The 16,023-nt window shown below is 41.2% G+C and overlaps 1 protein-coding gene across 1 annotated transcript in view; it reads left to right on the forward strand.

Annotated features, from left to right (window-relative positions):
- Positions 1-16,023, forward strand: part of HYDIN (HYDIN axonemal central pair apparatus protein) — a 431,864-nt gene that overhangs the window by 305,066 nt on the left and 110,775 nt on the right. The window contains exons 31-38 of the mRNA XM_059043993.2: positions 1,101-1,219; positions 3,106-3,233; positions 3,660-3,796; positions 4,016-4,143; positions 4,294-4,485; positions 4,811-4,960; positions 11,118-11,357; positions 15,605-15,773. Of these exons, the coding sequence (XP_058899976.1) occupies positions 1,101-1,219; positions 3,106-3,233; positions 3,660-3,796; positions 4,016-4,143; positions 4,294-4,485; positions 4,811-4,960; positions 11,118-11,357; positions 15,605-15,773 (1,263 nt within the window). The remainder of the gene's footprint in view (positions 1-1,100; positions 1,220-3,105; positions 3,234-3,659; positions 3,797-4,015; positions 4,144-4,293; positions 4,486-4,810; positions 4,961-11,117; positions 11,358-15,604; positions 15,774-16,023) is intronic.

The following is a 16,023-nucleotide window of genomic DNA, read 5'->3' on the forward strand; positions in this document are numbered from 1 at the left end:
CAAACTTTTAGCCACAAACTGCCTCTGGCTCTTTCTTCCTGACATGGACTACAGGGTGAAGAGTCAAGAGAAACTTCTCACTCTTCTTCATGAACCCTCTTCAAGCTCTTTGAAATCTACATTCCCTAAGCAGCTTCAGGCTAAGCCCTCCCACCTCAGCCTTTCCTCCTACCCCACTTCCCAAAGTCACTAACTCACCTATTGATGATCATGCATTAAATCCTAATCATCTGCTCCCTGATAATATGAACACAAATATTAATAAATCTAAGACCATGTTACACTCTAGCATCTAGAGTTCCAGCCAGCCGGAGGTTAGTCCAACTGTACATACAATTGTCAAGAAGAAAAGACTTTGCCACATGGTTGAAAACTGGGTACCCAGCTGGCCTCATGATGGCAGTAGACATGTTTGCCCAATACAGGGCTTTAAAATAATTTAAATCTGAATACTAGTTGGGTCTTCTGTACTCCAGTTCACCACAGTCCCAGCACTTCCTATGGTTTCATAGAAGGCACTTTAATTACTTTGCTTACCTTGCCCCTCAAGCATTTGAATTTGCACTGGCTTACTGGTGAACTGGTGAAATCTCTCCTTCTGTTGCCCAGCCTGCCTGATTCAGAGGACTGTAGCTTATTTAGTCGTAGTTAAAGCAAGTTGAACCAAATATATTCTTTTTGTTAACAGAGAATTAATAAACATGAAGACCAACCTCAAGGGTGACCATCCATCTGGGTTTGTCCAGCATGGAGGGGTTTCCCAAGTGTTGCAGCCATCGGTGCTAGAACTGGGAAAGTATCAAGTAAGCTGGGATCCAGTTGGTCACCCTATGAGTGACTCAGGATGTTACTGTCATAAAGTTCTTGAGAAGCAGTTGGTAGCCCACTAAAGCATAATCTCATAAAACTCAGTGAGTTCTCTTTTACAAATTCTACTCACTAACAAATTATCCTCTGAAGCAGAGAAAACATGGCAGGTTAAGTTTCACAAAATTCACTTCCTTTCTCACTTTATTTACCCTGAGCTTAGAGTCTGTGTTTTAGGCATAATTCATATATTTCTAGCCATTCAGATTTCCTTCTCCTTCCAACCCCCACAGGATGTGAGAAGTATGAAATCTTCTTAAATCAGGCCAGAAAAAACCTAGAAAAAAACAAATATGAAATGTTTGACCCCTTAGAGAGACCTGAGGAAGTGCCTGAGGATGAATCTTCTGAGGTAAGATGGGCTTCAGTCTGCACAGGAAGTCGTTTCACAGGAAGCTGCAAAAAAATGTTTTTCCCAGTGGTCACATCTTGCGTAACTATAGAACAGTATCAATACCAGGAAATTAACATTGGTACAAGCCATAGAGCTTATTCAGATTTCATCAGTTTTATATTTACTCGTGGGTCTGTCTCTCTGCATGTCTGCATGTCTCTGTATGTATGCATTATCTGCGTCTGTGTGTGGTTCTAACCCAGTTTTTTCACGTGTAGCTTTGTGTATCCACCACCACAATTAAGATACAGAAGTTTTCCATCTCCGTAAGTATCCCTTGTGCTCGCTGGGGAAATAGAATTATAAGCAAAAGTCTCTTTCCAACCCACAAAATCTCTCCACAAAGGTGGAAGAGAAAGAATCCAACTTTATTAATGATAAGCATTAAAGCAGAAAGTGCTCTGTGTCTCTGTCAGTCTGCTAGGAGATTGCAAAGACAGAAAGAAATCTCAGTCTTTCCTAGAGCCAAGCAGATACAACCTACTATATACATGTTCTCAAGGTAAACAGTAACTAGTCCTTAAGTAAAAACTATAACTAGTCCTCAAGTAAGAGGACTTGACAGCACCATTTGTCACACTTAGTTCATGCTAAATTCACATGGTAATTGGGGTGACCATCTGTGTTAGCTAATTGGCTTTACCCAAAGGGAAAACAAACCTCTTGTGTTTTTATGACAGGGTCCTCTGAAGTTGGGCTCCTATCCTCCCACAGAAATGGGAGGATAGGAGATGGGGCTCTATCTTCCTTGATGATGACATGTCAAAGAGATGGTTCCCAGGTCCTTAAGGAAGATGTTCCTGGGTTGTGAAGCTGATAAAAAGTCTTAGCCTATGAAAAGATCTATATATATTTCCAAGAGACAGAGAAAGAACTTACAAGTTTTCTTGAAAATGAAGCTGGAAGAAGTCTCTACCCTTATTTTTAACAGGGAGAATTGAGCCTCTTTCTTTCTTTCTTTCTTTCTTTATTTTTGCCACACCTCATGGCTTACAGGATCTCAGTTCCTGACCAGGGATTGAACCAGGGCCGCAGCAGTGAAAGCCCAGAATCCTAACCAATAGGCCACCAGGGAACTCCCTTGAGTGTCTTACTTTTAATTTGTTTTTGCCTTTACATGCTTCTCCTTTATAGCCATCCCCAATCTCCCCACCCCTTCCCCCTGGCAACCACTGTAGTTCTCTATCTCTATAATCTTGTTATGAGTATAGAAGAGTTATGTAAAAGGAATCATACAGTATGTAACCTTTTGAGATTATTATTTTTTCATTCAGCATAATGCCCTTGAGATCCATCAACATAAATAGTTCATTCCTTACTCCATTGCTCAGTAATACTCCATGGCATAGATGTACAGTTTGTTTAACCACCTTAAACCCCAACAAAGGGCTTCCCTGGTGGCGCAGTGGTTGAGAGTCCGCCTGCCGATGCAGGGGACACGGGTTCGTGCCCCGGTCCGGGAAGATCCCACATGCCGCGGAGCGGCTGGGCCCGTGAGCCATGGCCGCTGAGCCTGTGCGTCCGGAGCCTGCGCTCCGCAATGGGAGAGGCCACAACAGTGAGAGGCCCGCGTACCGCAAAAAAAATAAATAAATAAATTAAAAAAAAAAAAAAAAAAAAAAAAAAAAAAAAAAAAACCCCAACAAAAATTTAACACCACAGATATACTGTATATCTGTTTATTTACTGTGGCCCTTTGGAGGGCCACAAGCCATTGTAATATCTGAGATTTTCTCACTCTCCCCTCCATGAAGCAACTTTCGCCCCCTTAGGGGTGGTATTGCCCCCATTGAGAATGCATGTTCTCAAAGAATTTGCTTACTTGCTCTTCTCTCTTGCTCCAGTTAAATGCTCAACTCCAGATGGAAGTAGAGCGGCTTATAGTCCAAGACTATGCCACAGAACATCAGAAATCAATTGTCCTTGGTTCCCTGGACAACTTCTGCCATCGGAGTCACCACAGTCCGATCACGTGAGCGCCCTTCCATGTTGTGTTTGTTTCGGAGTGTAGCAGAGCCAGCGGTGCCTCCACCAGAGTGCTCCCTGAATTAATGATTGACTATGTGGGGATGAAATCCACTCGCCTTACATGTCTGCCGTTCTCTAGCAGCCAGCCAACCAGGCAGGTCTCTGCCTCTTAGTCAGAAACCTCCCACTTTGTCTAATAGATGGGCCAGTTTCAGGTCCTTAAGGACCAGCACTGAATGTGTTTAGAGATGATGGCTAAAGTGGCAATGTGGTCTCCTGGGAGAAGTGTCTTGTTCCTAGTCTCCATTCTGGAGAGTGGTGGTTCTCTACTCCAGAGAATAGAATTGTGCAGAGGAGATGGAAGAGAGCCTCACACACTCGCACTTTTGGAAATGTGAGGGGAATAAGAAGACCTTGTTAACCGTTTCAGAGTCCAGCTGCCAGAATATATCCTAGACTTTGGCTACATTATCCTTGGTGACGTCCGAACCCATATCATCAAGATCACCAACACCAGTCACTTCCCAGTGTCCTTCCATGCAGAAAAGCGTGTCCTTCACGACACAGGTAACCTGGCTGGAGACCCTTCCTATTGCACTCTGTCATTTCTAACACGATGCCCATCTGTACTGTCCTAGAGTGCTTCTTCTGGGATCAGCTGAAAGAATTGTTGGGCCATTAATTGATACTTTGAGTGGTCATCCTGCCTCCGATGGGCTGTATCTAGAGCAACTCTTGATTGCTACTTTTCTTTTCCGCAAAGAAATTTTGTTTGTCTTGGTCCAGGCTTCAGTATTGAGCTAGATCGTGTGAAGAATCTGCCTTACTGTGAAACGGCGACCTTTGAAGTGAGATTTGATGCTCAAGGGGCCAGTCTTTCTGTTGGAAACAAAAAGGTCTTTCTGCCCATCAAGGTAAGATGCATCACTAGGCCCAGCTGATCCTCCCCAGCTTCCAGTTCTGCTTGCTGATCACCCCTGTGATGATCCAGTTACTATTTCAGAGCCGTGATTCTTCCTCCAATCCCATGCTACGTGGTAACAACAATTTTATGCCCATTCTAGGTGGTTGGAGGGCCAACAGTTCACATCTGTCTCCAAGCCAGTGTGACCATTCCCAGTATGACACTGTCTTGTGGAAAAGTGGAGTTTGCCACAATTCAGTGTGGACAGTGCCTCGTGGAAACTATTCAGCTTTCCAATCACCTCCAAGTCCCTTGTGAATGGTTTCTCCACACCCATAAGCAAGTTAGCAAGGTAAATGAATTGTGACCCATTGTCCCCTTTTTTTCATCTCCATTTAAGTCAAATTTATAATTCTAATCCTTCACTCTCTTCATTTCACCCTTCTGCTCAAAGACTTTCAGTGACAGCCATTGCCTCCTGAATAAAATGTAGGCCCTCAGCCCAGCACTCAAGGACTATCAGGCCATGCTGTCGCGCAAATGTCTTACCTTTGTGCCCCGAGTATCCACACATCCCCTGACACCTGGGAAGTAATCAGTAAACATAGATTGAGTGGGTGGAGGGTGGAGGCATTTTCCAGAGAAAATGGTCTAATTGTCTACTATTTATTTACCAGCTGGAGAAACACATGCCAAAGTACTTAAGACGGAAACTGTGTGCTGAATTAAAGCCAAAGACACGGATCTTTGAGATTCAGCCCACTTCTGGGGTCTTGGATCCTGGTGAGAGGTCCAACATACAAGTGAAATTCATGCCCAAAGAAGAGGTATGCTTTAAAGAAATGTAGTTTCATTCAGACTCTCTGGATCTCTTTGAGCTGTACTCGAAGTCCATGCTTGATTGGGTCTCCAGGGAAACTTTGAGTGACCTGTCCCTCACTATTCTGATTATGACATTCAGTGCTCTAGTTCATGCAGGAGCTGTGTCCTGGTGGTTAGGAGCCCCAGCTCTGGAATCGGCAGATCTATCTAACACTTTGACTTTTACCAATAGACCTGGCTTAGTGGCCTTCTGCCTCTGCAGTTAGAGGCTGCATGGCTTTGGGCAAATTATTCAGCCTCGCTAATCCTCAGTTTGCTCACAGATAAAATGAAAAATAATAATATCACATGTCCAAAATCCCTTATTGCAATTCCAAAATCCAGTAAGTTCTAAAAACTGGGGGAAACATTTTTTTAAGTTTCAGACCCAGACTCATTTGGCAGAAAAACCTAATGTGAACTGACATGAGACTACTTAACCTTTATTTATCCCCCTTGGTTTGCAGACTCAAACACTGCAACTGCAGAAATATTCATGTGTTTGATTACAGGGGATGCTGCTAAGGATACTATGTAACATAGGGTATATGCTCTCTGTTTAACTTTTTAAAACTCTGAATTTGAAAGCATCTGGCCCCTAGGGTTTCAGGTAAGACATTATCAACCTGCAGTAGCTACCTCCTGAGGGTCATTTTGAAGAGTAAATGAATTAATGTGAATAAAATGCATAGCATACTGCTCTATATGTAGTGTCTCAATATCTATTTACTATTATCATCAGTAGTTGTGATAATAATAAGTACTTCCTGGTAGACATACTCATGCACCTGGGCCTCACAAGTGTTTCTTTTGCAAACACCATGAGCACAAAGCTACTCCTGACAAAGAATACAGTAAAAAAATAATAAAAATCCTAGAACCAGAGAGGATCTCAAGAGGTTACACTGTAAAGACTTTTGCTGAAAGCCTAAGGCATTTGAGAGATTTTTTTCTTTATTCTTTTAAAAGAAGAAATCGATGTGAGTTTTATAAAACACCAATGGTTAACTCCCGTTTTCCTGGTAATGACTTTGAGGAAATGCTTCAGAATCTACAATGAGAAGAAAGAAAAGAGAATGACTTCATATCTGATTCTAAAATAGAGTCCCTGTCATAGAGTGTTCTGCCTATGTTTTCCTCTAAGAGTTTTATAGTGTCTGGCCTTACATTTAGGTCTTTAATCCATTTTGAGCTTATTTTTGTGTATGGTGTTAGGGAGTGTTCTAATCTCATACTTTTACATGTACCTGTCCAGTTTTCCCAGCACCACTTATTGAAGAGGCTGTCTTTTCTCCACTGTATATTGTTGCCTCCTTTATCAAAGATAAGGTGTGGGTTTATATGTGCGTGGGTTTATCTCTGGGCTTTCTATCCTGTTCCATTGATCTATATTTCTGTTTTTGTGCCAGCCCACCTCCTAGAGAAATGGAAATAGAAACAAAAATAGGGCTTCCCTGGTGGCACAGTGGTTGAGAGTCCGCCTGCTGATGCGGGGGACACGGGTTCGTGCCCCGGTCCGGGAAGATCCCACATGCCACGGAGCGGCTGGGCGCGTGAGCCATGGCCACTGAGCGTGTCCGGAGCCTGTGCTCCACAACGGGAGAGGCCACAACAGTGAGAGGCCTGAATACCGCAAAAGATAATAATAATAATAAAATAAAATAAACAAATGGGACCTAATGAAACTTAAAAGCTTTTGCACAGAAAAGGAAACCATAAACAAGACCAAAAGACAACCCTCAGAATGGGAGAAAATATTTTCAAATGAAGCAAGTGACAAAGGATTAATCTCCAAAATTTACAAGCAGCTCATGCAGCTCAATAACAAAAAAACAAACAACCCAATCCAAAAATGGGCAGAAGACCTAAATTGACATTTCTCCAAAGAAGGCATACAGATGGCCAACAAACACATGAAAGAATGCTCAACATCATTAATCATTAGAGAAATGCAAATCAAAACTACAATGAGATATCATCTCACACCAGTCAAAATGGCCATCATCAAAAAATCTAGAAACAATAAATGCTGGAGAGGGTGTGGAGAAAAGGGAACACTCTTGCACTGCTGGTGGGAATGTAAATTGATACAGCCACTATGGAGAACAGTATGGATATTCCTTAAAAAACTACAAATAGAACTACCATATGACCCAGCAATCCCACTACTGGGCATATACCCTGACAAAACCATAATTCAAAAAGACTCATGTACCAAAATGTTCATTGCAGCTCTATTTACAATAGCCAGGAGATGGAAGCAACCTAAGTGTCCATCATCGGATGAATGGATAAAGAAGATGTGGCACATATATACAATGGAATATTACTCAGCCATAAAAAGAAACGAAATTGAGTTATTTGTAGTGAGGTGGACGGACCTAGAGTCTGTCATACAGAGTGAAGTAAGTCAGAAAGAGAAAGACAAATACCGTATGCTAACACATATATATGGAATCTAAGAAAAAAAAATGTCATGAAGAACCTAGGGGTAAGATGGGAATAAAGACGCAGACCTACTAGAGAATGGACTTAAGGATGTGGGGAGGGGGAAGGGTAAGCTGTGAAAAAGTGAGAGAGTGGCATGGACATATATACACTACCAAACGTAAAATAGATAGCTAGTGGGAAGCAGCCGCATAGCACAGGGAGATCAGCTCGGTGCTTTGTGACCACCTAGAGAGGTGGGATAGGGAGGGTGGGAGGGAGGGAGACACAATAGGGAAGAGATATGGGAACATATGTATATGTATAACTGATTCACTTTGTTATAAAGCAGAAACTAACACATCATTGTAAAGCAATTATACTCCGATAAAGATGTTTTTTTTTAAAAAAAGAAAGAAAATCCTAACCACAAAACTTAGAGACAATGTGGATAGATTAGCTTATTTAAAAGAAAAAAAAAAAGAGTCCCTGTTTCTATCATTATCAAATTCTCCGCAACCCTTTTAAAAGAAAATAAAACGAATGTGTTTGTCATTCTTAGAGAGTCTTAAGACTGCCAGCAGGTTTACTCAAGATTTTGGATGTTTTACTGAAAAAAATATCAGTAAATATAGTAAAAAAAAAAAAAAAAAAAAAAAAAAAAAGATTTGTTTGGGCAGTTCCATAAATGTTGAGTTAGCATTGGTCAAAATTAATAAAATGTTTCCACCAAATAGGATAGGAATTTTTTTTTTAGATGTTGGGGGTAGTTTATTAATTAATTTATTTATTTTTGAAGTGTTGGGTCTTCGTTTCTGTGCGAGGGCTTTCTCTAGTTGTGGCAAGCGGGGGCCACTCTTCATCGCGGTGTACGGGCCTCTCACTATCACGGCCTCTCTTGTTGCGGAGCACAGGCTCCAGACGCACAGGCTCAGTAGTTGTGGCTCACAGGCCTAGTTGCTCCGCAGCATGTGGGATCCTCCCAGACCAGGGCTCGAACCTGTGTCCCCTGCATTAGCAGGCAGATTCTCAACCACTGCACTACCAGGGAAGCCCCCAGGAATTTTTTTAAGTATCATTTTTTACTGAAGTATAGTTAATTTACAATGAATATATATATATATTTCAGACTCTTTTCCATTGTAGGTTATTACAAGATATTGAGTATAGTTCCCTATGCTATACAGTAGGTCCTTATTGTTTACCTATTTTATATATATTAGTGTGTATATATTAATCCCAAACTCCTAATTTATCTCTCCCCCCTGCCCCACTATCCCCTTTGGTAACCATAAGTTTGTTTTCTATGTCTGTGAGTTTATTTCTTTTTTGTAAATAAGTTCACTTGTATCACGTTTTTAGATTCCACATATAAGCAATATTATATGATATTTGTCTTTCTCTGTCTGGCTTACTTCACTTAGTATGATAATCTCTGAGTCCATCCATGTTGCTGCAAATGGTATTATTCCATTCTTTTTTACTCCATTGTACATATATACCACATCTTCTTTATCCATTCTTCTGTTGATGGACATTTAGGTTGCTTCCATGTCTTGGCTGTTGTAAACAGTACTGCTATGAACATTGAGGTGCATGTATCTTTTCAAATTAGAGTTTGGGAGAGGAATTTATTGGCCGTATACAAGGAACTGGTTAGCCTTGAAATCCATACAGTCCACGCCTATGTCTTCACCAGCATCAGGAGCACAGAGAAACACTGATGTCCACATTAACAACTCCTAGACATTATAACGTATTCAGAATACTGTGTGTTAGAAAACAAGGAGATGAATGAAATGTTTTAGAAATATTTCCCTGGGACTTCCCTGGTGGTGTAGTGGTTAAGAATCCACCTGCCAGTGCAGGGGACATGGGTTCAATCCCTGGTCTGAGAAGATCCCACATGCCATGGAGCAACTAAGCCCCTCCACCACAACTACTGAGCCTGTGCTCTAGAGCCCGTGAGCCACAACTACTGAGCCCATGTGCCACAACTACTGAAGCCCACACACCCTAGCGCCCGCACGCCACAGCTACTGAGCCCATGCACCTAGAGCCAGTGCTCCGCAGCAAGAGAAGCCACTGCAATGAGAAGTCCATGCACCACAACAAAGAGTAGCCCCTGCTCATCGCTACTAGAGAAAACCCACATGCAGCAACAAAGACCCGATGCAGGCCAAAAAAAAAAAGTAAGAAATATTTCCCTAAAAGGCAGTTAAAATATAGAAGCTTGGATCACATAAGGTGCTAAACCCATAACTATATAGAAAACCTTTTTAGCCAATAATTTGTTCTCTTACTGTCTCCAACAATAGGTATTTTTCTGAACTTGTATCTCTGTCCTTACACATTCTTTCCATCTGATTTTCCTTCCCTCTGAGCTAAGATAGTTAAGAGCTCTCCAAAGCACTCAGCCAATCATGCTTTCCAAACCCAAGCCATGAGCCCAACAGTATCAGAACAGCCTGGGCATCTGGTTAAAACTACAGAATCCCCAGCCTTACCCTGCCTCTACCAAGTCAGGATCTCTAGGAATGGGCCTGTGAATGTGCATTTTAATAGATTCCTAAGTGAAACCAGATTAGGATAATTGGTATCATTATCAACTGGTATTTGGATTGTAATTGTATCAGATGAACTGATTGCGCTAGCTGATCATCTCTGACTAGCTGCTTAACTGTATCTTTAAATAATGGAAATATGATCTTTCAGATTCTCCAAGAAACAGACCTGGAGTCAAGAATTTGAGTGCAAGCAGATTATTTAGGAAGCAGGTTATTTAGGAAGTGTAGGGAATACTAAAAGAGAAGTAGAAGGTGATAAGGAAAAGGAAGGCAGCTAATAGGGTGTGTGAGTGAGCCAGCTACCTTGGACACTGGATTGATTTATTTATTTTTGGCTGCGTTGGGTCTTCATTGCTGCACACGGGCTTTCTCTTGTTGTGGCTAGCGGAGGCTACTCTTCGTTGCGGTGCAGAGGCTTCTCATTGCGGTGGCTTCTCTTGTTGTGGAGCACGGGCTCTAGGCATGTGGGCTTCAGTAGCTGTGCCTCACGGGCTCTGGAGTGCAGGCTCAGTAGTTGTGGTGTATGGGCTTGGTTGCTCCATGGCATGTGGGATCTTCCTGGAACAGGGCTCAAACCCATGTCCCCTGCATTGGCAGGCAGATTCTTAACCACTGCGCCACCAGGGAAGTCCTGGACACTGGATCTTAATCCCACTGGAAACTCGGAGAAAATATACAAAATGCACATTTCAGGATTATCCCTCTCAGGAGTCTTTATACAGTAACTCCTGAGAGTCATTGGTTAAGGATTGTCCCCAGAAGGTGTTACTTCTGTGACATGTCTGCCTTGCCCTGCCCTACCCATGGGCAGCAGGGCCCATGAAATGAGAGCCCAGAGGTACAGACCCAGAGGTGCAGATAGTGGCAGTGGGACATCTGAGCACATTGTAGGATCTGAGGGGTATGAAAACAGCATTCACAGGACTGTGATGAAGCACTTGGTACAGTGCCTGGCATGCTAGATACCCAGTATTAACACTCTAATATAAATTGCTGTCATGCAATTTTATAAGAAAAGTTTTCTCTCTTAATCTAAACAGGATCAATTTTGTCCCCCAGTGGTTATCAGTTTTACATGTCACATAACAGAAAAAAATTTAGTGGCTTGTTTTGTTTTTATATTTTCCAGAAATTCTACAGCGAAACCTTGGTGTTCCAGATTGCCCAGAGTGCTCAAAAGCTTACTCTACTGGCACAGGGGCAAGGTCTAGAGCCATGCTTGGAATTTAGTCCCTCAGTTCTGGAGCTGGGGCCACTGCTGCCTTATGTACCTGGAGATGAGGCCGAGGTGGTGGTGAAGAATCCCTGCAACTTTCCCATTGAGTTTTACTCCTTAGAATTTGACCAGCAATATCTTGTAGAAGAGAAGGTGAGCAGAGACCAAAACCAAACTCCATTTTCCTACACATGCTGGGCCCTGCCAGGTACTCTTCTCTCTGCCTGGACAACTTCCTCCTCACTTTCGCTCCTTCTTCCTCTGAACCCTTCCCTGTCAATTTAAAGATCACTTTGCAGTCTTTCCTGACCTACTTCCCTTGCCCCAAGCAGAATTCATTCTTTTTGGTATCTCATTATACATTTGAAACAACTAATTTAAAAACTAATACATGCTCATGTTAAAATTCAAACAGTAAAGAATGTATGCCATAGTCATTAAATTTGAAATATGTTTCTTGTAGACAATATATATTTAATACACTCTGGCAGTCTTTGTCTTTAATTGGTGTATTTAGACCATTTACATTTAATGTAATCACGTTAGGGCTTAAATCTGCCTTTTTTTTTTTTTCCTGTTTGTTCTGGCTTGTATATTTTACAATTGCTCCTCCTTGTCCATTTTTTTAAACTTTATTCTTTAGAGCAGTTTTAGATTCACAGCAAAATTGAGGAGAAGATGCAGAGATTTTTCATATAACCCCTGCCCCCACACATGCATAGCCTCCCCCATTATCAACATCCCTCACTAGAATGGTATATTTTTTACAATTGATGAACCTATGTGACATCATAATCACCCAAAGTCCATAGTTTACATTACAGTTCACTCTTGGTGCATTCTTTGGGTTTAGACAAATGTATAACAACATGTATCAATCATTATAGTGTCATACAAAGTATTTTCATTGCCCTAAATATCCTCTGTGCTCCACATATTCATCCCTTCCTCCTCCCAACCCCTGGCAACCGTTAATCTTTTTTACTGTCTCTGTAGTTTTGCCTTTTCCAGAATGCCATATAGTTGGAATCATAGAGTATGTAGATGTTCAGATTGGCTTCTTTCACTTAGTAATATGCATTTAAGGTTCCTCCATGTCTTTTCATGGCTTGATAGCTCATTTCTTTTTAGTGCTGAATGATATTCCATTGTCTGGAAATACCACAGTTTATTTATCCATTCACCTACTGAAAGACATCTTGGTTGTTTCCAAGTTTTGGCAATTATGAATAAAGCTGCTATAAACATCTGTGTGCAGGTTTTTGTGTGAACATAAGTTTTCGACTCTTTAGGTAAATGTCAAGGAGTATGATTGCTGGATTCTGTGGTAAGAGTATGTTTAGTTTTGTAAGAAACTGTCAAACTGTTTTCCAAAATGGTTGTAACATTTTGCATTCCTACTAGCAGTAAATGAGAGTTCCTGTTGCTCCTTATCCTCACTAGCTTTTGATATTGTCAGGGTTTTGGATTTTGGCTGTTCTAATAGGTGTGTAGTGGTATCTCGTTGTTTTAATTTGCATTTCCCAGAAGGCATATCTAATGTAGAATATCCATTCATATGCCTATTTGCCATCTGTATATTTTCTTTGGTGAGGTATCTGTTAAGGTCTTTGGCCCAATTTTTAATCGAGTTATTTGTTTCCTTATTGTTGAGCTTTAAGAGTTCTTTACATATTTTGAATAATAGTCCTTTATCAGATGTGTCTTTTTCAAATAGTTTCTCCCAGTCTGTGGCTTGTCTTTTCATTCTCTTGACATTATCTTTTGCAGAGCAGAAGGTTTTCATTTTAATGAAGTCCAGCTTATCAATGATTTTTTTCATAGACTGTGCCTTTGGAGTTGTGTCTAAAAAGTCATCACCATACTCTAGGTCATCTAAATTTTCTGTTATGCTATCTTCTAGAAATTTTATAGTTTTATGTTTTTTATTTAGGTCTGCAATTCATTTGAGTTAATTTTTATGAAGATAAAATCCACTCAGATTTATTTTTTTGCCAGTGGATGTCCAATTCCAGCACAATTTGTTGAAAAAAACTCTTTGCTCCATTGTATTGCATTTGCTCCTTTAGGAAAGATCAGTTGACTATGTTTATTTGGGTCGACTTCTGGAATCTCTGTTCTTTTCCATTGACCTATCCAGGTCCATTTTTACTATCTCTACCCTGCTGTCCTACCTTGAGGCTGATCTGTATAAACTATGCCTTTATCTAATACCCTTAGTACCCTACTTTTTAGAAACTGCCTCTTAGTTCTCTACTATGAGCAATAATGAAATTAGCTAAAAATCTCTTTTTACGTCTCCTCACCACCCTCTAATTTAAAATGATATGTCTTTACTTCCAGTTAATGCCTACTGGGTAATCATCTCATGTACACTTGCTCCGTGTTTTGCTTCTTGTATTAAATCTATAGTGTCATAGCTTACAATATTAAGATGTCAGAACCTAATTTCCATCATTTAGTCTTAGTTCTACACTTGAACATATTTAATGCTCAACACCAGTCCTTGTGATGAAGCTTCTCCATTCGCTACTGGGTTGTCAGAAGATCATTCTCTAGTGGATTCCTCAGGAAGAGACCGTGGGAACAATATTTCCTGAGTATTCACGTGTTCGTAACTGTTTTTCATTGGCTTTTGTACTTGAAGATCGGTTTGATTGGATACAGTATCCTTGGCTCACATTTTCTGCACTCGAATATCTTAAATGCATTGCTCCATTGTTTTCTCATAAGGTCTTGCTGTTCATGAAGTCTGATGTTATATTAGCTATCTACTGCTGCAAAATAAATACTCCCAAGCTTAGTAACATAAAACAATAAACATTTGTCATCTCATGTTTGCTGTGGGTCAGGAATTTGGGAATGGCTTAGCTAAGGTTGTCTGCCTCCTCTGGACTCTCCACCAACTTGGCCTTTGAATCTTCTATCTTCTTTACATCACTGTTTGTGCTCTGCCCGGTTTGGATTCTGTTCCTCTGGATTCGAGTCTTTTCATTAGATATTTATTAGATGTTCAGTGGCTTGTGTTGGCACAGCATCCTTTGCTGTGGGTCAGGGTCAGTGGAAAGCAGAATCCAAGACTCTGAGATTTGCATGCAGAAGGTTTATCAGAGAGTACTCTCAGGGATGACACCTGTAAAGGATAAGGAACGTTAGACCTAGGCAGACAGAGAAGGCAAACTGTGATGACACTGCACAGAGACTTCAGCTGATCCCACAGGACACTCTGCAGCTAGGCTGGCTGTTTACAGTCGCCTCAGTTGAAGCAAGTTGGCCAGGCCTTTGTGTCTCTACATCAGCCAGCCTTTGGAATAGTCCTTCCTTTCCCCACTGATCTGCCATGCCACCTCTGTCCTGTGTCAAAGCTCCATATACACGTGGGTCTATTCTAAGCTCTCACCTCCATTTCTTTGGTCATTTTCTCTATTCAGCTTGAATACCACCCTGTCTATTGCTCCAACTTCATAATTCCTGATATCTGGTAGGACAGTCTTCTCTATTTTTCTTCACTAGTGTTTCAACTATTCTTAGCCCTCTGTTCTTCCATATAAATTTTAGAGTAAGCTCATTAACTGGTTTTCAAACAACTAAAATTGGTGATCTTGGAGAAAGGTTACCTAACTGATTTTTCACACCAGTAAATTAGGTTGCATAGGAAATAATTGCTTTCTAGGAGTTGATTTTACTGTCTTTTATAAATATACATACACACTAGTATTGCTGGATTTAGCAGAAAGAAAAACAGATTGCCGCAATTAAATTTGAATTCCAGATAAACAATATGGGACACATTTATACTTTCAAAATTATTCATTTTTTTATCTGAAATTTAAATTTAACTAGGCATCTTGTACTTCATCTGACAAGCCTAATATACATCCCTCTCTGTCTGTCTCTCTCTCAAATACACACACACACACACACACACACACACACACACACACACACACACCTAAACAGCCATTTTGCCTGTTTTTCTCTGGATCCTCTATTTATGAGGCAGCCACCTTACCACGACAATATTGCTATAACCACAATATTTTTCAGTAACATGTCACTCAAAGTGGATAATTGAGTTCTGTACTTTTGTCAGTGGAAAACAACAACAACAAAACAGTATATGTTATTTATAAAACAAGGAGAAAATTCTTTTCCACATGGGAAATGCCCAGGCACAAATGGGGCAAAATAAAAATTCTATATCCCCACAGATCCAGGGCTGAGCCTTACACTTTAGACCTCTGCAAAGGACCCTACCTTTTGGGATCCAGAAAGTATTTGTATACACCCCAGCCTTGGTCAGGGGCAGGGTTTTTATGAGATGGATGGCAGACCCACCTGGGACAGTGGGTAGGAAACTTGCAGTGGGACCAACAGCAGTTCCCATTCTCCTTGAGCAGATCTTGCGAACGCTGAAGGGCTATGATTCCTACAACTCCCTGCTGCTGCCTCCCCGCCTTCCAGGGGAAAAGCTGCCCCCAGAGGTGTATGAATACTTTAAGGAGATGACGCAGTCAGAAGAGGAGCACGTGAAGGTGAAATATCTGGAGAGTCTGGCACAGGAGAATGGTGAGAACTCAACAGTTCTGGAGCCCGCGGCTCCAGCCATTCCCCTGGCTTCTTTGAATTATCTCTGCTGGGAGACGAACCAGTTACTGAGCGCCTTATGGATTTCATTTCTAACCCTTGCAAAATGGTCCTGTTGTCCCCATTGTAGGGATGCAGAGATGGGGACACATTCTGCTCTCACTAGAGTCTGGTGGGGACTTAAGACTTAAAAACAGCTAATTCAGATATAGCAGGACACTTGCTAGATACC

Source organism: Kogia breviceps, chromosome 18, assembly GCF_026419965.1.
Source record: "Kogia breviceps isolate mKogBre1 chromosome 18, mKogBre1 haplotype 1, whole genome shotgun sequence".
NCBI lineage: Eukaryota > Metazoa > Chordata > Mammalia > Artiodactyla > Physeteridae > Kogia > Kogia breviceps.